General features: G+C 42.3%; 1 protein-coding gene across 1 annotated transcript in view; it reads right to left on the bottom strand.

Annotated features, from left to right (window-relative positions):
• Nucleotides 1-25,674, bottom strand: part of LOC112401351 (teneurin-3) — a 200,643-nt gene that overhangs the window by 19,244 nt on the left and 155,725 nt on the right. Inside the window, exons 19-23 of the mRNA XM_024747546.1 lie at nucleotides 22,526-22,758; nucleotides 21,083-21,237; nucleotides 19,432-20,306; nucleotides 3,656-3,831; nucleotides 1,646-1,881 (exon numbers count right to left, since the gene is read on the bottom strand). Of these exons, the coding sequence (XP_024603314.1) occupies nucleotides 1,646-1,881; nucleotides 3,656-3,831; nucleotides 19,432-20,306; nucleotides 21,083-21,237; nucleotides 22,526-22,758 (1,675 nt within the window). The remainder of the gene's footprint in view (nucleotides 1-1,645; nucleotides 1,882-3,655; nucleotides 3,832-19,431; nucleotides 20,307-21,082; nucleotides 21,238-22,525; nucleotides 22,759-25,674) is intronic.

The following is a 25,674-nucleotide window of genomic DNA, read 5'->3' as shown; positions in this document are numbered from 1 at the left end:
ATAGCCTGGGAGACGGGTGAAGTGGGAGCAAAACACTGGTTTCAGAAGACCAGGCATTTAGAGTCCCAACCCCTGCCTTGCAACTGAAGAGGAATTAGAATGTAACTGTGAGTTGGACAGTCTATCTGATGCACTGATTCCTTCTCACTTCATTTCTATTGCCTTGCAACTGAAGAGGAATTAGAATGTAACTGTGAGTTGGACAGTCTGTATTTGAGGCACTGATTCCTTCTCACTTCATTTCTATTTCTTGGAAATAGCCAGAGACAATATGTAGTAGCTGTTTCTTACCATGAGGGCTTGTCCTGGGAAATAATGTTGGCCTGTTATAATAAGAATAATTTAACCATTTTTTGGTGCTGAAAAAAGGACATGAATGGTTATCCTCCATGTTTTTTGTCTCTCCTTGATTTTAAGGAACTTTTTTTTAAACAGCAAGGGAAGTAATTTTAGGAATAGTTATCTACATTTATCTGATAAATGAAAATCTGTTTGCTAATAGAAAGAATGAATCCGGTTCAGTTTATAGTGGTTTGAAGGTGGTTCCTTGTAACCCGTGTTTTAGTAGTTAATCTATGATGTCTTTACCAAACAGCTATCATAAAGCACAGCTTGCTTTCTAGATCTCGTTGGCCCACAATGTGAGATGGAGGAATAAAAACACCTAAGAAGGCAACACAGAGAACATTTTGCAGAGGTCAATTACACGAGCGTACTCAGCAATGTCATCACACTTCTCAGAACAGTGACGTCAGTTTGGGTCTCCCTTCAACAGGGAGGAGGTGGCAGGGGGTTTCCGACGTGACGTTGGTCCTCTTCTAGGTGCCTAAGCTGTACTTTAAAAATATTGAGAATGCAAAGGAAGGATCCAACTTTCAAAGGCCAACCCACCTCTTTCAAGATACATATTTATGACTTGGAATACTTTTAATAGTTCATCCAACTCTTACCCATCCCCATCCCATTAGGAAGCCATCACTCCTGAGTGGGTAAAGGAAAATCGTAAGATTATTAGGGCAATATCAGTAAAACAAGAATCTGTCGGCCATCCAGGCTATTTGGAATTGTGCTACATGCACTACCCTAATCTCCCAGGGAAGAACTGATTTTTTTTTTTAATTTAACACCTTTTTTGGAGTATAATTGCTTTACAGTGGTGTGTTAGTTTCTGCTGTATAACAAAGTGAATCAGCTATACGTATACATACATCCCCATATCCCCTCCCTCTTGCATCTCCCTCCCACCCTCCCTATCCCACCCCTCTAGGTGGTCACAAAGCACGGAGCTGTGCTATGAGGCTGCTTCCCACTAGCTAGCTATTTTACATTTGGTAGTGTATATATGTCCATGCCACTCTCTCACTTTGTCCCAGCTTACCGTTCCCCCTCCCCATATCCTCAAGTCCATTCTCTATGGGAAGAACTGATTTTTAATCAAAGCTATATTAAGAAAACGCTTTTCTCAAATAGTTGGCTTTTTCTATGAGTGATCTGATGGCTTGATGGTTGGCTGTAACTCATGCTCTAAGGTAAGGTGTTACCCTGAGTGTGAACAGGAGGTGAGTCCTAGGCCCGCCCTCCTGGACAGGCCACTGCATGACACAGAGGACCGGGTGGCTGTCACCTCGCTCTGACACTGACTTACCCTGAGCTTTCGACCAAAGACATTGACTTTGCCTTGGGCTTGCTCTTTTCGGAATCTCCATTCCACCAAATTCTGACCGTTTTCACCAGGAAGAGTCATGTTCCTTTTGGCAACTGTTGGGTTAGCTGTGCCGGCCAGAACGTGTGGCTCTGTCTGGTAGTGCGAATCCAGGCCACTGGCGTACAGGATTCGAAGGGAGCCGTCGTAACCAACCTGGTAGCTGTTCCTTAACTGATCTAGAAAACAAGCAGCAGAAAACATGAACTGTAGGTGTGCATTAAACACCAGATCGCTTGTGGGGTTAGAAGTGATATGAATTTCTAAAACATTGACTGGACTCCATTTATAAGGGAATGAAAAGTACTTAATGATATCCTTTTAGAAAATAACAAAACAACTTCGATTTCTGGCATCTCATGCTGTAAGAGATTTGGCTGAATGTTAAAGGCAAACTTTAGGGGAATTTAAAGTCCTTCTCTACTTTATTTGCCTGATTAAATAAATGAAGGTTCGACCTCCAGTAAATGTTTTGCAAAGAACCAAGTACGTGTTCTTTTCAGAGGCTGGTGTGTCTCCTCCAAGGGTTTAGAAGACATCTTCCCAATATTCATCCCTATATCTTTTGTTAAAGATGTTTTGAAACGAGTTAATATCTGTACCTTCTATACCAAAAATATAAGGAGATAGTTCCCCCTGAAATTGACTTTAAAAAAGGAAGTCAGGCTTCCCTGGTGGTGCAGTGTTAAGAATCTGCCTGCTAATGCAGGGGACACGGGCTCAAGCCCTGGTCTGGGAAGATCCCACATGCCACAGAGCAACTAAGCCAGTGCGCCACAACTACTGAGCCTGCGTGCCACAACTAATGAAGCCCGTGTGCCTTGAGCCTGTGCTCTTCAACAAGGGAAGCCACCGCAATGAGAAGCCCGCGCACTGCAACGAAGAGTAGCCCCCGCTCGCCACAACTAGAGAAAGCCCACGCGCAGCAACGAAGACCCAATGCAGCCAAAAACAACTAAATTAAAAAAAAAAAAAGGAAGTCATATTTTGTACAAAACACCCTCTCATATTGTAGGCTATTGCCTCAACTTAAAATTTTTGAATAATATAGGACCATTTGGGGAAGCAATGAATTCAAGCAATACTGATTTTAGATGACTGTAGAGATTAACTGACAGAATTGGTAAAAAAAAAAAAAGAGTCAGAGAAGCTTAACTCAGATTTAGCAATAAGTCTTAGAGCAATGATCTCACAGTTGCAATTGTCATTGTAAACAGGCCTTTTCAAGATTACATCAAAAGGGAATATGGTGGGAGGTTCCATCATGGAGTTATTGGACATATATACCTACAGACTGAATGAAAAAATGGAAAGTTGAGCTATTACACATATGGGTATACAATTTCCAGTGATGGCATGAGATGCGGATTCAAACGCTGCATCGTGCACGGATTCGGAAAGCTCAGCCTGCTGGCCTTCCATGGCGGTGATGATGATGCCAAAGGGCCTTTAGATGCAAGTGAAGAGTGGGAATTAACGTGTTTTATTAAATGGGAAAGAAAAAAACCGTAATTTCTAGGTTAACAGATTGTTTTAGATATTATGTGATTTTATATACGTATATATTACTAAATAAACACTACACGTAGACGTTAGACTATCTCATCAATATCTCTAGGGGTTTATATTTCCACCTTCTCTTTCCTGGTTCATCTTATAAAATGGGGGTTGCCACTTTCTACCCGGGTGCCAGTGGTATTTTACTTTTTAAAGAGTGTTTTTTTTTTTTGGTGTGGACTATTTTTAAAGTCTTTATTGAACTTGTTACAATACTGCTTCTGTTTTATGCTTTGGTTTTTTGGCCCCAAGGCATGTGGGATCTTAGCTCCACGACCAGGGATCGAACCCGCACCCCCTACATTGGAAGGTGAAGTCTTAACCACTGGACCTCCAGGGAAGCCCCACCAGTAGTATTTTAAACTGGGCCATTGAAAGCTCTGCTTTCGTGTTTACCTTGAGCCACGGTGTAGAATGAGTCGATGGAGGACAGGTTTGAAGTGATGCTGACACCTTCTTCTCGGCTGGATGACTCAAGGTCCACTGTGATAGCCTTGTCCATGTCCCCATGGAGGTTTGTGACCACTCCGGTTGGAAATGTCACATTTGTCAGACGACCTTCACTGTCATAGCTGAATAAAAGAGGCATGAACTCGGCATTAAATAGGAAACTGCAAGTTCTTCTTACTCGTGAGAGCGTCTGCGGCAACAGTAGCCGCACACATTTGGAAGAATATTCGTCTTTGTGCACGAGCTGTGCAGTGAGGACTTCAAACATGCTTTGAAGTGATTGGAAGCCTGCTGAACACAGAGAAGCCTCACCGGCGAGGGCAGGAGTAAACAGAGCCGCTCCCCTCCCCATCACGCTATTCTCTCACGTGTGACCACATTCCAACTGCACATCTAATTTGCTGTTTCAAAGGGAACATGTTTGCTGGTATTAAATTTCGTAGTATCCCTCCATATTTTCTATAAAGTAGATTTAATTCACTGTTATATCCTTTTTGAAAGTTTTACTAACTTATGCCCTCTATGGCAGTGCAATATGGAAAAAAATATATATAATTTTGTAAAGCAGTATATGTACATGCATGTAAGTATTTGCATATGTAAAGATATTCCTTTGGTATCCTGAGACATCTTCAACAAATTAATATAATAAGGCCTTTTCTAGAGACTTTATTTCTCAGTGATTGACCTACTTTATAATGGCAAATTGGGACTTAATGTTGGCGGGCTGGAGATAATCTATCTTGTCTATACTCATGTTGTAGGAATGGGTGATATCTTGGATGATGATTTATCATGTTTACTGAAATGAGATGTAATATTTCCTGACATTTAATGACTATTTGCTTTTTTATGATACCCTCACTTTTTTTTTTAGCATATAAATATAAGAGGCACCTATAATTTAAGTGTTAGGATATATTTAAAAAGCTATCTTATTATCATAAATATGCATTACAGATACAACATTTTACTAAAAACTTGATTTTGGGGGTGACTTTTCTATTGGTGGCAGCACCAGAGAAAATTTCAAAAATGACAAGGTGGTTTGAAGAAAGGGAAAAAAATGTAAATTCTGGATGAAAAATCAGGGACTTCCTTGGGACAAAAAAATATACTTAAGATTGGATTTCATATTAATACTAAGGCTGCTTCATCAATAAAAGGTCTAAGTGAAATGGAAACCTGAACCATGCCCTACTTAAAATAAGCCCAGATGCAGAACTAGGAGAGAAAGAATCTTATTAATGAAAGACAGAAGTTACCAGAGGAGGAAAAACAGTGAAGAGGATCCTAATAATGGGTGTAAACACGGGGCAACAAGGGAATAAGGGGTAGAAAAAAGGACTTAAATGATACTTTGGAATAAAAGGAGAGAGGGCTTCTAGACTGCAAAAATTAGCTTTGAAAAATGTGGTTATAGGAATTAGGAGCAGACTCTAGAAGGCCAATGTCATGGCGGAGCTAGGAAGGCAGAAGGGAGGAAGGAGACGGATGTCTGTTCAGGGCCCGTTACTTCAGTGGGGACAGCATCACTCAGATGGTGGGCTTGCCTGACTTGATCTGACAACTCGCCCTGCTGCTTCGTCAGCGGCAGAAACGGGCACTCAGGAGAAAGAGGCGGGCGACGGATGGAGAAAGAGAGAAAGAGAGAGAGAAAGAGAGAAAATGCGCCGTTGAGTGTAATCATTGTTTGGACCCATAAAAGGCAGAGCTGAAGTGAAAGAGCGGACTCCCTTCCCTCTCCAGCAGCCCAAATGCCCCCAGCAGATTAAGGCATCAGCGAAAGAAACCAAAACTGCTTTTTTGAAGAAATTATTACTCTTGAAACAAACAAGCGTAGGTTTATTTATGCAGCAAAGCAGTTACAGAATTACTGACCAAACCCGCTTAAAGTGCAATCTTAACCTGGACGTAATTCTTGCAGCGCGTTACATTTCTCATAGGATACGATGAAAAATAAGCTATTGTGTTTTAAAGAAACGAACACCCTAAGATAAGTGAGTACTAGGGATGTAATGCACAACGTGATAAACAGAATTAACACTGCTGTTGGTTATGTATAAAAGTTGTAGAGAGAAAAATCCCAAGAGTTCTCATCACAAGCAAGAAATGTGTATTTTCTAGTTCTTTAATGTTGTATCTGTAGGAGATGATGGACGTTCACTAAACTTATTGTGATAATCCTTTCATGATGTATGGAAGCCCCATCACGATGCTGTACACTTAAACTTACACGGTGCTGTCTGTCCATTATATCTCAATAACACTGGAAGAAAAAAAAAGAAGCTATAGAAAAATTGAAAAAATAAAGTAACATCCTTTGGAATGCTCCTACGTAAAAGGCAGTTCAGTGCTGCGCTATGCCCGCACCCCCTTCCCATTTTACAGGTGGAAAATATGATGTGGTCAGGTGATTTGATCTGGCTCTCTTTGCATCTCACGATGGGGCCGTAACTGGAACTTTCATGCACTGGACCCAGGTCCCTTAGCCCTTCTGTAAAGCACAGGGCTTGACTTGAAGTGGAGAACGGCAGCTTTACACAGGTGATGCCGCCTGCCAGCACTCTGCTGGTTCATTCTTGCTGCTGTCACTCACCTGCCCTTTATCGACCCCTTTGCTGGTTTATGTTTTCTAGCTCCATTCAATCTAAAGCAGGTCTGTCACCTTTCTCCTGCAGGAAGCATTTCTCCAACCTTTGCCTCTGCTCTTTCATTGGCCTACCCCACGTTCCCTGTCCTGCTGGGCAGGCATCTCCTATCACAGGATGCTGAGTGCATGGCCATAGAGCATGGGATGCTGCACATTCAGACACTAACCTGTTAGCCTTTGGTCCTTTGGAAAATAAAAGTACGAGCAGCCTTTGTAGGCGGTGCAGTTAGAATGACAGAGGGTTAAGCTGGCATCTTAGTGGCCCAGTTTCACAGTTTAGCCCTGGAAGTCCTCAATTTGTGCCTTCAGACGAGTGGCTGCATCTACGTTAAGGCACTAAAAGGGCTGAAGGGCTCGCACAGCGCCGGCCAGGAAAGCTGCTATTTCGGAAGGGCCCTCAGAGCATCTACCCCGCCAGTCACCTACCAGTTTCTGAATAAGCTTTGTGGGCTAGTTACGGTGCGAGGGGATTGTGGGTACACAGAGCATCAGAAGTCTGGTGGTCCAGAGTCCCCCGACCCCCTGAGGGCAGGTGATGGAGCAGAGCAGGGAAGGGCCACCTCAAGGTGGGGACCTAAGCTGGGCCTTGAAATCGATGCGGATTTATACAGGCGCCCAGGACACATTCCAGCCAGGAAGACAGCCGGGGAGAGGGTGCAGAGGACTGAGGACGGACGGGCTGTGAGGTCAGGGAGCAGAAGAGCCCACTGAAGCGGAGGGTCCGCGTAGGGTCCCTGATACGGTAGAGGGAGGCTCATCACCGGGGACTGTGATGAAGGCTTTAAAGGGAAGCAAGGCTTTAATTCGGCGTAAAGGAGCCCAGGGGCGGGGCGACACGTCAAGCAGGGAATCCTTCCCAGACTTGCCGATTTCACAAACCAGTACAAAAAATAAAACTGGGGCCCAACAGAGAGTTTTTAAATAAAAACTCCTCACCTATAACTAGCATCATTTCATAAAGAAAGGCCATTTACTCATGCCACAGGTAGAAAGGACCTAACTTCAGGGTGAAAGTTCTTGACAAGGACCAGTAAAGCTTTATGAAAATGTTCTGCCCATCATTAGTTATTTTTTCCATTTCACTGTGGATCTGTGAAAACTTCTGCACAGATTCACATCTATGACAACGGAAATGCAACAAGATGGATGGCAGCCATTAGAATTGCCAGGGGATGCCGGATAAGGGAGGGAGAGAGAACAAGGGGCCGAGATGCCTTTCAGACGTGGCAGGCGATCCCTTCTCTGGCAAAAGCAGAAAAACAACGCAGCAGCCGATGTTCGCCTGTCCTCTGAAGAGCTTTGATCCCGGGTGCTAACAGGGGCCTTCCCGTCAAACACACGCCTCTGGACATACTCTCTGCTTCCGCGCAGCTTCGCGGCTCTACGGAATGTTGCTTGGCCTCGCTGGTGAACCAGGCCTGCCCAGCTTGTAGATCTGAGACATGGTTTTCTTTTATGAGCTTCTTGAATTTACAGTACGATAGGCTCCAGGGAATCTGACTAGAACATCAACTTGACGCCCCCCTTTCCACTCATCCGGTCGCAGCCGCACGGCTTCAAGTTCATCGCACAGCACACTCTTCTTTACTCCCGGTTGACCCCTCTTGACAAAGGCCCCTTTTGCTGGAAAAGGCAAATCCCTCAGGCTCCCCACGACCTTTGCGACGCTCTTCACTGATGTTTCTCTGTTTGTTCGTCTTTAATTTTGCGTTTTTTTGCCTAGACTTGCCGTTTTAGCCTTTGTGGTATATTTTTAAATCTCTTTTTACGTTTCCTAAACAGCGGGATTATCGACAAATGCCCCGGAAAGCCAGAGCCTCAGACCTTCTCAGTTGAAGACGCCGATTCCGTTCTGACGTGAAATTTTCTCTCTCGCTTCCCTTTACAGACAGAAGTTCCCAACTCTTCACTTTTCCTTCACAATGTCTCTCACATATCTTCCCACTCCCACAGCCACCCTAGATTTCAAAAGCTGGTCTTGTCGCCTCTCCCCATACTCACGGCTACCAAATCCATCTTCCGAAACCCGCCCCGAGTACCACGCTTCTCTGATTAAACATCTTCTAGTGGTTCCTCAACGGAGAGAAACACTGACTGAGACTGTCACCAACCAAGGTCAATAAACTATTGATACCGCAAGTGTATTCAGGTAGAAACAAGGTTCTTGAAAACTTTTTTTTTTGCAAGTGGTCTAAAACATCAGAACAAAACTAATTTATTATAGTCCTGTCTTCATTATACACCATGTGTTGGTGAGTTAGACACAACAAAATTATTTTCTTTTCTTTTAAAAGTGTCTACTAAAGATAAAAAGAATAAGGTAACAATTGACATGTAGTTTGCTGCATTAAAAAATCTGATATACTTATTTCTGTTGTCTGTTAGCTTGTTGTAAGTCTTTTAACTCTTACCCAGAAAAAGTCTTGTTCAAAAGCAAACATTCAATTCAGTTGATACATTACAGTAGAGTCAACTAACATCATTCAACAAAGGTAACAAGTTTTCTTTAAAACTCCACAGGATTATCTGTTGTCTTCAGTGCTTCACCATAACATGGCTTCTTCTTTTTTTTTTGGCCTCCCCGCGCGCCATGCGGGATCTTAGTTCCCCGACCAAGGATTGAACCCGAGGCCCCTGCGGTGGAAGCGCTGAGTCTTAACCACTGGACCGCCAGGGAAGTCCCATGGCTTCTTTAATCAAATGTTTCATTTCTAAAATTACCTTCTGTTTTTGAGAAAAATCTGTGTCCATGAGAGCAGGGCTTTAGAGAAGAAAGCAAACCAGCGAAGAGAGGCAGCCATCACCCTGAGAGGGGCGGCTCTTTTGAGTGGGCTGCCCTGTCCCCCTTGCCTTGAGATTCAGCCTTACGCTGAACTGGTCTCAAAGGTGAGACAAATGTATGTATTTACTCCTAAAATGTTGGCAATGCTCCTCTCCCAGACCTTTATTCTCCTCACCTGTAGAGGAGTGGACACCAGCCAGCTAAACGCATGTGTCACCTTTGACTGGTTTCTCTAGTCCAAATCAGCCTGTCTTGAGAAGCTGAGATACCAGGAGGTGTTGGTCTGGATGGGAGCCATTCATGGCTGGTTCTTCCGCGTCTTCCCCAGGGCCACCCGGAATAAGCTGCTGAGTGGGGCTGCATCCGTGTGCTTTTAGACTTGAGTCCCAGGAAGGATTCCCAGGAAAGACATAATCAACCTGTCTTTCCCCTACTGTACCCCCGACACAGAGGGAGAATCTTTTCTCCCATCTATCAGAGTTCCTTTAATCCAATGTCCTTTCATTGTTTAACAGCCTGCAAAACCAAAAAAAAAAAAAAAAAAAAACCCCAAACAAAATCCGCCCCCAACCTTGCCATCTGTATGGCAATACTTTTTTCACAGTGCTAACCCATAATAGCTTCTTATCTGTCGTTGCGGTAAAGCAGAACAAAATTACCAACCTCATCATAACACAAACACATGCACAAAGCGCTCCTGGGTCTGCAGTCCTGGTGAAGGACGTGCGCAAACGGCAAAACCAGAACAGAACCCGACTTAAGCTTCTCGTGGTGGACTGTCTGGAACCCTAATAGCAACAATGCTATCTGTAACACTCTTATCAAAAGAATTTACGTGTAAGCGTTCTGGGAACGGAACTGAGGTTTGTATATTTGAACAGCGATCTCACAGGCAAATCATAATTTCTTTGAGTTCAGGACCAATGTTGTCAGTTAGAAATCCTCAAAAAGTCAGGTTCTGAAGAGAAAATGCAAAATGCTTCCATCATCAAGGGAAGTAGAGCAATCAACCAACTCTTAAATCACTGGTTCATCTGGTACTTAGCTGTCTGCTACCTACACATTACCAAAAATAATGGGGAAGATGCAAAATAAGAAAGACGAAAGAAGGAATTATTTTACATGATGTTTGTGTCCAGGGCTAAGAGGATCCTGATGAGAACGGGTGGCACTACAAGGGTGGGAGCGGAAAGAGGGGTTAACACACACATTTCTCTGCTGCTGTCGCATTTTATTCAGAGGTGTTGCGATGGGGCAAAATTCTGGCCATTGGTTTGCTTCATAAACCCGGAAAGGGCAGCGGCCTACAGTCAAGCCACTATCCTGTTTGGCAACACCCAGATAACATGAGTTCAGAAGACCACGGACACCCAGATAACATGAGTTCAGAAGACCACAGACAACGGCAGATCTTTGCTTTCTCACCTCTGGTCCCGCCCTTACTTTGAACATTGAGCCTGGTGACAGATGGTCATGGATAGGACATTTTTCAATATTTTCGATATTTTTCAAAGATCGAATTCAAGAAAAGGGGCCCAATGCGTGGTCATCACCATTATCAGGGAGAGTTGATGAGGTGATAATGACCAGCCCTGAAATTCACAGGCCTTGAGACAAAGGGATCCAAGTCAGGACATTCCAGAATTAGTTCCCTTTGTGGTTTGAAAGATTGTGGGTGAGCCCTCATTAAGACAGGATCTTATTCAAACCATTTAGAAAATGTTTATTGACTATGGAAGGTTGAAACGAGTGGGACACGTCTTATTTGTTTAGATAACAGGTCTTGGCCAGGCCTTGAAATGTAGACTTGCTGGAGAGGGGATGTCAGGGAAATTTTTGTTCCAAAGAATCTGTCAGACAGAACTGTGCATGCCCTCGTCCCCCTTGATTGATTCCACGGGGCCCGGGAGCGCTCAGAGGACAAACCCATCCTTCTCCAGAGCTCTCCTCTTTGTATCCTGGCCACTCACTGAGACCCACCCAGGAAATGGCTGTGCGGTGAGTGAGGACAAGGTGGATTTGAAAGACTTATGGTAAAGCTGGAAAGGTTAAAACAAAAGTACGAAGCCCATTTGGAAAGAGAAATTTTATTACTGTAAATTGCTATGACTACCAGCGGCATAATAGATACCAGGTTTGGCTGAAATGCCACACTATTTTAGCAAAAGAAATCTGGTAACTTCTTAAATGTTGTTTCTTTTGGAATCAGCCTTGACAGGGACCTAGGAGAAGTTGGGGAGAAATGGCAGAATCACACATTTTTTTAGAGCAGGCAAGAATCTTTAATTACTAAGAAGCCTTGCATTTCACAGGTGAGGGCGCAGAATTTTAGAGAGGTGCCACGCCTTGCACAGCATCACACAGACGGGAGTAAGTGACAAAGTCAGGCGGGAACCCAGGTTCTTAGTTTCCAAACCGAATGCCTTTTCCCAACCAGCTTACGCTGCTTCTCAGAAAAGACAGCAAATAGAGAACAGACAGAAAGGCATCAAAGAACTAACGGGATGTCAATGATTTGGAAATAAGGAAGGATTGGGAGGAAAAACAATAGATGTAGTGGGTAGACTGGGAATCTAAGATGAAATAACATTTAGGCTAAAATGCTGTCTATTCACAAGCTTTATGAGAGAAAGTGAATATCGTGGAAAGCGTGAGGATGGAGGGAAAGCAGAGGGATGGTCAGACGTAGGCAGTTAAGGAACATGAGGGAGCAAAGAGGGGACAAATACAGAAGGGGAGGTAACACACAAGGCGAGGCCCAGATCTGATGGCATCAATAATCGGGGGGATGGCGTCCAGTAGCAGAAAAGGCGACCCTGAAGTGTGAACACTCGTACTGTCTCCGTTGTTGAGCCATAGGAAACCTTAGTCTGTAAATGCATATATTCACACGTTTCCCCCCCAGCGAGATCTCATTCACACTTGGGGCTCAGCTCTTTCCACGGGCCCCGTGCCCACGTCTCTAGAACTGACTTGCCCTGAGTTCTCATTGGCTGTTTCCGAACACATGCTGGGCTGGACTATGGTCCCCTCAAAGCCATAATTTCCAAATCAGAGCTCATCTGTTTCTACCAACCTGCGTCCTCCCTGTATTTCCTACCCACTCGGTCGCTAGGTCAGCAGATTCTCTTCTCCCTCCCCTCTTGCATTCAGTCACCAGGTTATACTTCATTTCCTAATGACTAACCTCCTTCTCTGTAATTTCAGTGCCCATCTGTGGGTCAGGCCTTCACCTCCCGACTAGATTTACTGTCTCCTAACTCCTCTCTCCCCCTTTTCTCAGCCTCCTACTTCTCTACATTCAATCCATCCTTATATTGTCCCCAGATGGACCATGTTGCCTTCCTGGTAATCTCCTTCATAGGAAGCCTGTCCACCCAGGATCACCAGGTGGTCAGGTTAAGCCCTGCTTGATCAAAACTGTGATCTCCATCTACCTTCTTCTTCCTACTTTCACACATGCTCTATGCGCTTGTCATTCTGAGCTGCACCTTCTTTCTAAAACCTACCACGCTCTGCCTCCCAAGGAAATGCTCTCCTCCGGCCTGGAACACCCCACCTCGGCTTGCTCACCTTGCTTCGTACCTTTAGGGGTCTCACTTTAAGAACCTCAGATTATATATAGAATCTAAAAAACAAAAATGGTTCTCATGAACCTAGGGGCAGGACAGGAATAAAAACACAGACGTAGAGAATGGACTTGAGGACACGGCGGGGAGGGAGAAGCTGGGACAAAGCGAGAGAGTGGCATGGACATATATACGCTACCAAATGTAAAACAGAGAGCTAGTGGGAAGCAGCCGCATAGCACAGGGAGATCAGCTCGGTGCTTTGTGACCACCTGGAGGGGTGGGATAGGGAGAGGGGGAGGGAGACACAAGAGGGAGGGCATATGGGGATATATGTACATGTATAGCTGATTCACTTTGTTATATGGAAGAAACTAGGGACGGATGGGAGGGATGCTATGAGGAATCAGGGATGATGGTTTCCCCAATCATCTTATCTCCTTCCTAGGTCATCTCGCCCAACCCTGGGATGGAGTCCAGAAGAGAACAGAGTCCATATTAACTCTGCTTTGACACCTCAAGATTTTCTGAAGCCAGGATCCTGGAACACAGGCAAGGGGCTTCTTCTGGGAGTCTAGGAGTTAGGGTAGCCTGGAGGAAGGGATGCTGAGGTTGCTTTTATTTTGATATCATAGGAATCAGTCAGAGATGCCGGACAGTCTCTGGAAAATACCCAACTGTCCATCTTCAGTTCTGTGATTATAAAATAGTAAAGTTCCCTTGTCACCGTGTAGATTTCTTGCCCTGTTATCAGACAACCCTTTAAAATGGCTGGTGTATATAACTTGGTCTTAGAGTAAGTAAATCATCTGATAATCACGGTGTAAGGGAAGTTGCTGACACACCCAGATATGATGCTATCAGGTCATCTAACTTAAAACTAGATTGCAGAGGAAAATTGGATTAAATCAAGCATTAGTAAAAGCATTGCCTTAGTAGCGTTCAGGTTAGTGTCTGAAATGTACAAAAATGTACAATTATTCAATTGGCTACACACTTTTTTTTACTGATGTCCCTGGGACTATACATTCTGGTTACAAACTTAAAGCAAAATTATTAAACAAAACAGCAAAAATGGAAATCAACCACAGCATTTTCCCATGAATTTAAGTGATCTGCTGATAAAATCTCTTAAAATCATCCTTAATGCAGCAAATTTTTTCTTCCATGAGGAAAGAAAGAGAAAAAGAAAAATAAAGGAGAGGAATTGGGCACCAGTTTTAGAAATGTATTTGTAAAATGGGTTGCTTTGTTTTTAACGCAATTTTGGGCAGAAATAGCAATGAAACGTGATTTCAGCGTTTGAATTTTTAGGGTTGGATGTCAGATGCCTACCAAGGGAAAGGTTATCTTCTCAGTTGTGTCCCATGGAAGATGCCTCTGTGATTTTTCTAACATCATGAGCTATTATAGTCACACACACACATCAAGAGAACACAGCCCGGCACAGATGTCCAGCTATTTAGACATGATTCAGTGTCAAGGGGACCGGACGCATCTTTCCCAACCGGGAATGACCATCACTGAGTTCTCCTAGGTTACCTGCGGTTTTTGCTCACTGCTCTGGATCTGAAGCCCAGTTACGCCTTACGCTGCCTCTCTCTCCTTCTCTGAGATGCCCTTTTCCATCTTCTCCCAGACGATCGGAACTGATGTCAGTGGCAGCTGTGGATCTGTCGTGGGCTCGGGGTTACGTTCATTATAAAGAAATGGTTAAGAAGCTCGTTCTGAAATTGCTCAGCTTGAATGAGGGACAGTAAAGCACCCAAATGAGAAGCTGGAGACCCATATACACCTACATAAATGTGTAAGAGCTGAAACTCATTTATTTGCTCCGTGAATCTGAATAGAGCTCACGAAAGACCACAGTCAGCCCCGTGCATATAAAGCTCCAAATATTCCAAGTCCCAAGATAGAAAACTGCCACCGACCCGGCTGTGTGCATGTACACGTCAGCCAGAATTCGGAGGTGTTTCTTCCATGCTGTCTTCTCTAAGCAGACAGAAGAGCCTCTAGATGTGCCCACACGGTTTGTATCTTACGGGGTAGCAAGCAGAGAACTGTGAAATGCCGTTAGTCATTAAGTACTTGACTCAATTACCCAGTTCAATACACTGGGTTTGCTTTTGTGCGCATCCAAGTGAAGAACTGAGGTTTCGCTCTGGCTATGAACTTTTTAAATAATAGATTTCTAGCAAGTAAGATCTTTTGGGTCTCCCTGGAATTACTCTAGCTAAGGAATTATAACGTGTGATCATTGTTTTAAAATGGTATGAAGACCAGCACAAAATACTCCCTAATACTAAGTGAAGGGGGTAAGTAGGCTCATCACAGGGTCCTCAGACAAGGGGACGCCAGAGCCAGATGGACATCCTTTCTACTGCCCAGCAACTCAACGGAAGAGGAGGTCTGAGGCAAGATGGCTTATTCAATTAGCAACAAATAATTATTCCGCTCGTGAAACATATTCGTCTAACTCCGGGATTTCAGAGCTGAGTTATAAACTACCCGACACCTGTCTTCCTATCATACCGTCTGTAGCATGTCTAAGAACACTGGCCACTTCCCTAACAAATCACAGTAGGGACACAAAAATCACAAGTATCACGGAGAGAAATTGCTGCGCCGAAGACGGTATCTCTAGTTTCTGAAATGAAGGTTTCTTGTGCTTTGCAAACTACCAGTGAACCCTAAAAAGTCACCCTATTTTATTGGTGACTGATGAGAATCTCAAGTTGAGAGTTGGGTTTCCTTTTCCTAGAGCCATTCTTCCTGTTACCAGGGGCAACAGTATACTTAAACTGTATTTGCATGGGAAATGTTTTCTGTCTTTAACTCTTTAATCCCAACATTTCAGAAGAAAGTGCTACCAGTATGAAGTTTTAATTTTCGTTAATTATTGTAATAACAAGGTCAACTGAGGAAGTCCTTACTTTATAAAGCAAAAAGAGAGTAAATGTGTAATAGTAGGTAAATATATTTCAAAAAATCAACAACAAAAATGAGAAGTGTTAATATTTTCAGCATTAACTCTTGGTACGGAAAAGTCTGAACTGTTTCAGAAGGCAAACATTCACACGATACTCTCCCAACAGAGGCAGCTCTAGGTTTCATCAGACTCTTCTCTATAAATAACCGTTCACCTGACCACAGGTGAACTCCTCTACTCCTTCATTCAACAAATAGCTATTGGGAGCATTCTACGTGCACTGCAAGCTTCCAGGAGCCATGGGAGCCACAGAGATAATGGCACAGCTCGCATTTCAGAAAATACTTTCACATTTCATTCTGTACATTCTGTGACACACATGTCGCAAGACTGTGACATGCTGATGGTAAATGAAAGTTTGCACTAAGAAAAAGAGAAGTGAAATTAAAACATGTAAGGTAAACAATTTCAGCTAATTCTCTTTTAAAATTTCTTTGGTAGAAACTGCAGTGACTGCACTTTTTATTGGTAGGCAATTTATCGATCCCAGGTCTTCTCCCATCTGTTTCTATCCGATAAAGCTTTAATCTCAAGGCTTTTTAGACACTAGGCTAGCTAGAAAGCTGGACACATACAAATGGGAATTTGGGCTGAAAAGTTTAATCTTTCTTTGCAAGGTATTTGTACATAAAGATAGATACAGCATGTAACAGATCTAGGAACTACTGTCACAAAAGTCATAGAAAACAGGTGGTTTTCAACTGTGAAGTGTGTTTTTTTCCCCCCATAATCTCCTTGGGGTTTTGGTAAAACTGTGACCATTGTCAAACCTCTCACATCCCTTCTTTACGAAAGTACCAAGTACCCTTAAAAGGTCTAAATTAGACATGTAGTACTATAAGAATGTGAGGGGAAATATTACAGACATGCACTAGGATTCTGGGAGTCTGCCAGCTCACTAGTAACGACAAACACCAAGGAAGCCTGGCAGGGATTCAGAGTCCCCTCTGGCTCTTCTAGAACCTTCACATCCAGTCTCATATATCCGAGTCAGCACAGAATAAGCAGAAACTGTTGTTGTCAAGGCTCTGACGAGTAGAGGTGGGGGGTTGAGTGTATCCATCAACAATCTCAGACTTACACAGACAGAAAGGGGCCACTCTGTCAGAATCCAGAGGTGCTTTCGGAGGGGCTGCCTGATGATGACACGCCTTTACGCACTTACTTTTGAACGTGTTTTAACGTTTCTCACCCTTAGAAAGGGTGGACCCTTGCTCATTGACAGCTAAATTATAAGAATGTACAGAAAGAAAAAAATGATCATTTGTCATTCTGATATGATGATTCTGAATTACTTAGGTTAAATGCTCTATTTTTTTTTCCTGTCTTGTACAGTAATACACTGTTTTGCAAAGTGCATAAATGTTTCTTGGAAATTTTTAAATCATGTCTTTGCTGCAGACATCTAAAGGGAAATTAACAAAAACACTGTTTTCTGAAAGCAATATTTGTTTCTTTTATTAGAAAAGCTGTTTCTCAAGTACTGTAAACTACTATATTCTTAAGTTATAGCAAACACATGTTTATATGCGCGTGTGTGTATATAATTATGAGGTTTATATTTGGTGGAATACTTCAATAATGCTTTTTGGAATAGTTGCCTTTATTGTAATTTATCTAGATGTGAGACTTAACAGATATACTTGAAATATGATGTGCAACGGGTCTGTATTAGTGCAAATATCATTGTGATTTATTTTAATTAATTAAAAACTTTCATTCTTGCAAACAGTGCTTGCCCATCATATTCACAAGACAGGTTTGCCAACTCAACCTCTACCTTAGCAGTCATGTTGATTCTTCACTAAGTCTGAAATTCTTGGAGAGTGTTTAGTACTAGAGAAATGTGTCTTCTTTGTGAACCATAATATTAAAAAAGTAAAAATCCCGAATTTGTTTATACTATCCCACATCAACTCCACCAATGGAGTATATCCATTTCTCATTGTAGGTCATAGGTCATTAGTGAACCTGTATATGTGTTGCAGAAGTCCATGCGTCAGTAGTAACCCACATGACGAACTTCTGTGCATTGTCAATTCCCGGGAACAAATAAGAACACATTCAAACATGGCTCACAGAGCAGAGCTTGAGTCCTAGACTGTACTAAAACCTTACTTCTCTATTTTCGCCCCTGCTTTTAAACCGAAACCCTACAAATGCCACCATCATTTCCTGAAGATCTTATAATCAGAGCAGCTCTCCCGCCCAGTCTCATCTGATGGGAACATTTTTACTGTACTCTTTTTTCGCCTCTTTGGCAACAGAGCCTGCTATCACTTTGAAAGGAAGTGCTTGCCATTAACTTCCAATTTATTCCTTTCCTATTGTGATCCTAAAATGAGCAAAAGGAATGCTAAGAACAGAATTTTAATGTAATTCAATTGCAAAGGTTTGTTCCGCTGACAAAATCCTGCTACTGGGTAACATTCATTTTATGAAAAGGGAATCTGTGAAAAAAGAAAAGCAATCCAAGGTACAGGAGAACTAAGCCTAATGTGTAAGTTCTACTCCAGAAAAGTTGTATGGAAAATATCTGTATATTGGATCATTTTTTTCTACTGACTTTTCTCATAATTTTGGAGCTGTGTTCCTAAAGAAAGTACATTTGCTTCTGCATTTCATCGAGCACATCCCACTAAGGAACTCAATATCCATTTCCAGGAGTGTTTTGCACTGGTCAGCACGCCGTCTCTGCACATCTAATTTCCCCTTATGATTCGTGCAATGTTAGTGGAATGAACAAGTAACGGCAAGTGATTTTACACAGTCACAAAATGTGACTGTTCAAAGAGCACGTTGCCTGGGCCACTCCTCCACAAATTCAGTAGAATACCCCAGCGGGACGCTCCTTCTACTTTTTCATATGCTTTCAGAGTGACCAGCTATTTCATTTGCATTTAGTGGTAAGGTCCTTATAGGTGGAGTTTAGATTCTCCAATAACTGATGATAAAAAGTTAAGCCCTTCTATCTGTGGTGCTGATGGGTTCAGCTAAGTTCATTGTAAATGTTTTTAAAGTTTCCCTTCAGTGACAGCTCCCAAAACAGTCAGCTTTAGCACACGGGCAAATATAAACCCCAAAAGCTTTTGCCTAAAGCCAAGGCTGCAGTATGTTTCCCCAAAAGTTTGCTGCTAATATATTAGGTCTGTATGAAGTAAAATCTTAAATTAATCTTTAAGCAGAAGTAGATTGACCTCGATGGTAATGAAACTTAAGCTTCAGGGCTCCCCACCTGCCTGGGTCCCTTCCAAGGTCCTGAGTCTAATTTCTTTTTTTTTTTTTTTTTTTTTTTTTTTGTTGTATTTTTTTTTTTTTTTTTTTTTTTTTTTTTTTTTTTTTTTCAGAAAAAAGTATCCCCAAATTACAGAATCTCCAGGCCCCCCAAAAAGCTGAATCCCACTTGCCCTTAAGATTGTACTATTATTATCCACACTACCGTACGTAAAATAGATAAACAACAAGGACCTACTGTATAGCACAGGGAACTATATTCGATATCTTGTAATAACTTATAATGGAAAAGAACCTGAAAAAGAAATATATATATATACATATATATGTATAACTGAATCATTTTGCTGTACACCTGAAACTAACACAACATTGTAAACCAACTATACTTCGATAAAAACAAATAAACAGAAAAAGGATTATACTGCTATTATTTTAGATTACATTATTATATCACAGTATTTTATAATCAGAGTAGAATTTTGATTTACTTACTCAAAAAATGTTGTCCATCCAGTTTCATCGCTTTTAGTGGCTAAAAGGCCGCTGTTGCCATGGTAAGTAAACAAAACTAATTCCAGTCCTTGAGCGGTCATGCTTTTCAAACATCCATTTGTTCCTATGGTCAACCATATCACTTGGTTATCAGGAGACACCACTCGCACTGGCATCCGATTTGGGTCCCGTCTAATCCTAAGGGTATTGCCGTTACTGTCGGTCACAGCAGTAATATCATTGTCATTGCTGTAGCTAAAATTGTACAGATAATCGCCAGTGACTAAACTCACAGTATACTGGTGAGTGCCATTGACGTCAAAGATATAGAGTTCTTGATCGGTTGGAGAGGCAACTTCATAGAAGTTCATAGAGTTAAGTAAAGGCTTGTTCTTTGACACAGCCCGGATCCGAATGTTTCCTAGGTCTGCAATGTACAGGGTACCATCCGGAGAGGCGGCAAGGGAGGACGGAGCGCTCAGTTTGGCATCTTTGGCATAGCCATCTCCGCTCTGGTAGCAGTCACAATTGGCATCGTTTTTGCAGTCACACTCTGACGGTATCCCAGCAACCAGGGAGATCTCCCCGTCTGTGGTGACTTGCCTTATCCGGTTAATTTTCTTTTCGTCGGTTTCAGTGATGTACAGGACCCCACTGTAGGACACAGCAATGGCAGTAGCCGACTCCAGGGTCGTCTGAACTGCGTGCTTGCCCAGAGAATATTCCACTCCTGGCACCTGGCAGTGCATGGGCCGCCCAGCAGCAACGCGCACTTGACGATTTTCAGTGATCTGTAAAACTACATTATTATCCAGGACATAAATGGAGTTATCCATAGGGTTAATGGCTAGGTCAGTGGGCCATTCCAGACGTACCTTCGTAAAAAAGAAATGGTCTGGTTACTCAGTTACTGAGCTGCTGTTAACTTGCCAGAAGAGTAAATTAGAAATTTACTGGGGAAATCTGGGGAAATTACCATTGATTTGGCAAACTGTTTAAAAATTGTTTTTAAAATAGATACGGTGAAATAAACTTAAAAAGTTTTGAGTGGAGACAAACGTAGGAAATAAAATTTTATTTAAAAATGCAGCTCATTGAAAGATTTGCAAGTTCTAGCCAAAGAGCAAATGAATCATAAGTAGTGAGTTAACACGTATCAATGAGATGCGAACACACTTGTTCCTTTTAGCAGTAACAATCACCCAGTGCGGGGCTTTCTAGGTTACGAATACATTAGTGTTCCCTTGTGTTTTTAATCAGGCCAATAGTAAAGTTTCTAATTCTAAATATAAGTCCCTGAGGACTAATCCTAGTTGGCTTAGGATCTCACGCAATCAAAAGATTAGAGATTTAAGCTGTTTTGTTCTTTTTGGAATATCTGCATGCTGCTACTTTACTGGTATTTTATTACAAATGATTAGCACTTCTTAGTGGTAACTGTTCTGTATCTCACTGAATTCTTCAAATGCAGAGCTGGAGAAGAAGATAACTTTTTATTAGCTCCTGAGACACATTTTAGTGGAACAGCTTTACCACAACGACTGACGCCCATGCCACGCGCGGTTGAACACGGTGTCATCTTAGTGTACTGACACAGTAAATCAAGTCACTTAGAAGACAGACCGACCATTGGGTGCAATGTCTTCGCTACCTGGCTGATGTGCATGCTTGTGTCACAAGTTAAAGGTCTGGCTGAAGTCAGGTCGTTAGAGCCTAGGACAGTTGATATGATTCCATTCTGATCAACTCTTCTGATCATGGTTCCATCGACAAAGTAGATTAATCCATTTTTATCGATCGCCATTCCTGTATCCGAGAAGTAACAGTTATTAATCTTTCAAAAGTGATTAATTTTAATTAAATGTTCAGGCCCATCACGAAACGCAACACTTAACCCCAGTGATAACATGGGCAGTAGACAGCAAGTTAAGACTGCAAACACATTAGGAAAAACCCGACGTAGGCATTCATGTTACGTATAAGTGTAAAATGTAATAAAGAACCGAAGTTTGTTAGAATCTGTCCTTCGTGTGTGAATCATGTAAGTAGTACCTGTGCTTGAAATATAAACGCTGTACAATGTTGTCATCTATAAATTATAGAAACAGGCCATATTCTGTTACACTGAACTTTATATTCTAACAAAACAGATCTAAGCCAAGGTTAGTGTTTTATTGACCTTGTTACAATGAAATTTGCTAGTATGAATAACTCAGCACAACAAATACTTTTTTTCCAGTCCTTGTTCACATAATAGTATCTAGTTATAATGAAAAAAAAACCCCCAAAACCCCAAAAAACACAAAGCCTCAAACCAAAAAACACTGCAGTGAATGGCATAAAACATGAGGAAGGAGTCAGTCCTGACTGGTTTAAAAGCTAGAAACCTTCATCACATAGAATTTTAGCCCTTGTTACTTCCAGAAATGCCTCACAGCAAGTATTTTTTCCCATGGCATAGAAACAGAAGTTTAATAGCTCCAAACTGGGTGAGAGCTAATAGGGTTGCTTAGTGCTGGCTTTTTTGTGTGTGTGTGTGGTACGCGGGCCTCTCACTGTTGCGGCCTCTCCCGTTGCGGAGCACAGGCTCTGGACGCGCAGGCTCTGCAGCACGTGGGATCTTCCCGGACCGGGACACGAACCCGGGTCCCCTGCACCGGCAGGCGGGCTCTCAACCACTGCGCCACCAGGGAAGCCCAGTGATGGCTTTTAAGGAGGCCTGGGACTCATTCATGACAAAGAAATTCCAGGACAATGGAAAAAAAAAAAAAAAAAAGAATTCAGATACTTCCTTGAAGTTGAACAGGATGCGACCTGAATGATATCGGGTAGTTGCTTGATTCTTTCAAAAGCTGAAAAAAAATGGTATGATAAAAAATGCCAAGAACCTAATATTTACTGTAAAATCAACTTAGGAGTCTAGCAGTTTCACACTAAGTAGCTTTTAAAAGCACTAGATGTGAATCAGCTTTTTCCAGAACACAGCTGAGGGTAAAATATTAGACGCAGCATGGAACACAATCAGGCACTAACTGGATTTTCCACATTTTTTTTTTTAATAAAAAGAAATCCTCAAATTGATAAATGCCAGTACCTTTGGGACTCATAAGTGTGGCTTCCACAGCCTTCCCTCCATCCCCACATCTGGCTTCATCAAAAGGAAGGCACTGTTCTCCTGTCCCTGCAACCACTTCAGCATTTTTAGTCAAGTCTTTTGCACCCGTGAGTGACTTCGGGCGATAAATCCTGCGAGTGTTAGTGTCAGAAACATACAAATCCCCTGAGACTGGATCAGTTGCAAGGTAGTATCTATGAGCTGGGCTGCTGCTGTAAAGAAAGATGATACATAAACATCACAAAGAAAGTTACTCCTAAAACACAGAAATTGAAAGCAAAATAAAACAGTTGATGAGAAACTAATTATAAACCAAGACACACACACACACACCCCCCCACCGATCAACGGCTGGAAGAATTGGTGGCAACCTCTAACGTGACTGCTTTCCTTACTTGTCTGTTGCTGAGGATTTAACAATCTAGGAAACGGCCATCTTAAAAATAATCACCTTTACAAGGCAACATGCTTCCAGCCTGAAACAAAGAAGCAAGTTCTCGGAATCTTTTTGGTTCAATGCAAAGCCATTAACATACAGCCTTTGAGTGATAGGTTTCAAGTTTATTCCAGGGGACGGGTGTCTCTACCAAACTCACCAGTGAAGTATTAACATACTAGTGATTTTACTTGCATCTCACGGTAGGGAAATCTCCTGTCTTCTCTTGCAATCAAACCAAAACCACCTGGCTCCAAAAAAATTACTTTTTTTGAAAGAAAAAAAAAAAGTAGTGCTGTGTCTGTCTGGGTTGCTCTACTGGAATCCAGAAAGGTAATCTGACGCAGTGACGTCTGTTCTGAGCTATGGGGTTAAATACTAAAATGAGGCCATTCAAGAGAAGGAGGCAGTCTTAGTGGCCTAACGCACTGAGTCAGAATGCTGGGTTCATCACTTCCATTTTTAAAATTTGCAAATTAAGCTGCTCTAAAACATGTCTATGAATTTGGTGACATACAGACATTTGTTCACAATACAGAGTACCTCAATTTTATAAATCTAAATTAGTGCAAATGTAAAATATGTTACGTCCCGTTACCTGTAAAAACGGTTAAGACCAACGTTAGCAAGGAATGGACAAATTATGACATAGAGTTGAAATTGCAAGGTAATCCCCTTACATATACTTAACACCACATTCTTGGAATTAATGTAATTTTGTACTGTGTGCAAATATTGCCTTCTGAAAAAAAAAATTCTAAAAAGTTTAAATGATTTGGTACCTTGACAAAGACGTCAACAGGCAGGAATCTCTGAGATTCCACAAGTCTTTCGATGACAAAATTGGTTTTACTGATTTTATTCTCATTCTCTTTCTCTCTCCACACACACACACTTACAGGCTTGTTTCCATTTATTTTATATGTAGATATTTAAAATACGTAGTATAAATCTAACTACATGAAAATATTTACCCTGAGTAATGGTTTAGTAGTTTTCTCATTACTAGTTAGGTTCTAATGAAGCAGTTCTCACTACTTAATGCTCTTCTTTTTAAGTGGTGAGCACGTGCACTTGACTCTGCTGTGAAAGGCTCTAGTGTTGTTCACTGGTGTTTCTCACATTGGGAGAGGGGACAGCTGGCCACACATGGGGCCTGTAGAGGCCTCTGGGGCTCTAGAAAGCTCCGTGGCGGTGATGTTGGTAGACAAACACCCAGACCCACAAAGGCTTGAACGCCTTCAGATTCTCCTTTCCAGCCTTTAATATCTTTTAGTGACAAGAAACAGGTTAGAGCAAGAGGTCCTGAGTGTGTAAATATGAGGGAAAAGGGTGAAAAGTGATATGAAGAACTCATAAAGAGATGCAAAAAGCCATCTGACATAAAAGCCCTTCAGAACTACTGGGTTAGACCTGATGGTCAACTTGCCATGCTCAGTGTTATTGTATCATGTTTATAAGTTGATGCCTGAGATTTAATTTTATTTAATTTTTATTTTTCAATTAAAAAAAGTTATTTATTTGTTTTTGGCTGCATCGGGTCTTAGTTGCAGGATCTTTCATAGCAGCCCGTGGGCTCTTTGTTGAGGTGCGGCGGGCTTAGCTGCCCCACGGCATGTGGGATTTTAGTTCCCTGAATAGGGATCGAACCCGTGCCCCCTGCACTGGGAGCGCCGAGCTTTAACCACTGGACCGCCAGGGAAGTCCCGATGCCTGAAGTTTTAAATGCAACGAGACATATGGTGTTCCTTAGTGCGGTAGTTCATTACTCTGTAATGAAGTGAAAAGTTACATATCAGTATAACATTCAGAGCAATTTTATAGAGGCTTTCCTCCCCCCCATAATCAGTCTGATCTTCCAGGTATGTATATATAGCTGGTGACACAGCTGCAACTCAATCAAGCTGGGTCTATTTTGGAAGACATGACATTGGAGAGATTCTTTAGTCTTTCCTATCTCCCTGATTACATACTAATTATTGTACAGTTGGCTGTAAATACACATACACACATTTTATTTTCTTGCCAGCTGTACAGCTATGAGCATGACCTGTGGACCAGATTGCCTAGGTCTGAACACAGTTAGCATCACTAACTGTGTGGCCTTGAGCAAGACAGCTAACTTATCTTTGCCTCAGATTCCTTATCTGTAAAGGTGATAATAATGCAGATTTCATAGGATGCTGAGAGGATTACACGAACTAGTACAAGTACAATCCTTAGAACAGTGCCTGCCACACAGTATATACTCAGTAAGCATTAGCTGGGCTTCCCCGGTGGCGCAGTGGTTAAGAATCCGCCTGCTAGTGCAGGGGACACGGGTTCGAGCCCTGGTCCGGGAAGATCCCACATGCCGCGGAGCAACTAAGCCCACGTGCCACAACTACTGAAGCCCGTGTACCTAGAGCCTGTGCTCCGCAACAAGAGAAGCCACTGCAATGAGAAGCCCGCACACCGCAACAAAGAGTAGCCTCTGCTTGCCACAACTAGAGAAAGCCCACGCATAGCAGCGAAGACCCAACACAGCCAAACATAAATAAAATAAATTTATAAATAATAAATTTAAAAAATTTAAAAATGTTTAAAAAAAAATAAACATTAGCTATTCTTTTTTTTTTTCCACAGTATGTGGGCTTCTCACTGTTGCGGCCTCTCCCGTTGCGGAGCACAGGCTCCAGACACGCAGGCTCAT

This window comes from Neophocaena asiaeorientalis, unplaced genomic scaffold, assembly GCF_003031525.2.
Source record: "Neophocaena asiaeorientalis asiaeorientalis breed wild unplaced genomic scaffold, Neophocaena_asiaeorientalis_V1.1 scaffold683, whole genome shotgun sequence".
Taxonomy (NCBI): Eukaryota; Metazoa; Chordata; class Mammalia; order Artiodactyla; family Phocoenidae; genus Neophocaena; species Neophocaena asiaeorientalis.
Note: the sequence above shows the minus strand (reverse complement) of the source record. Positions and strands in the feature narration are given on the sequence as shown.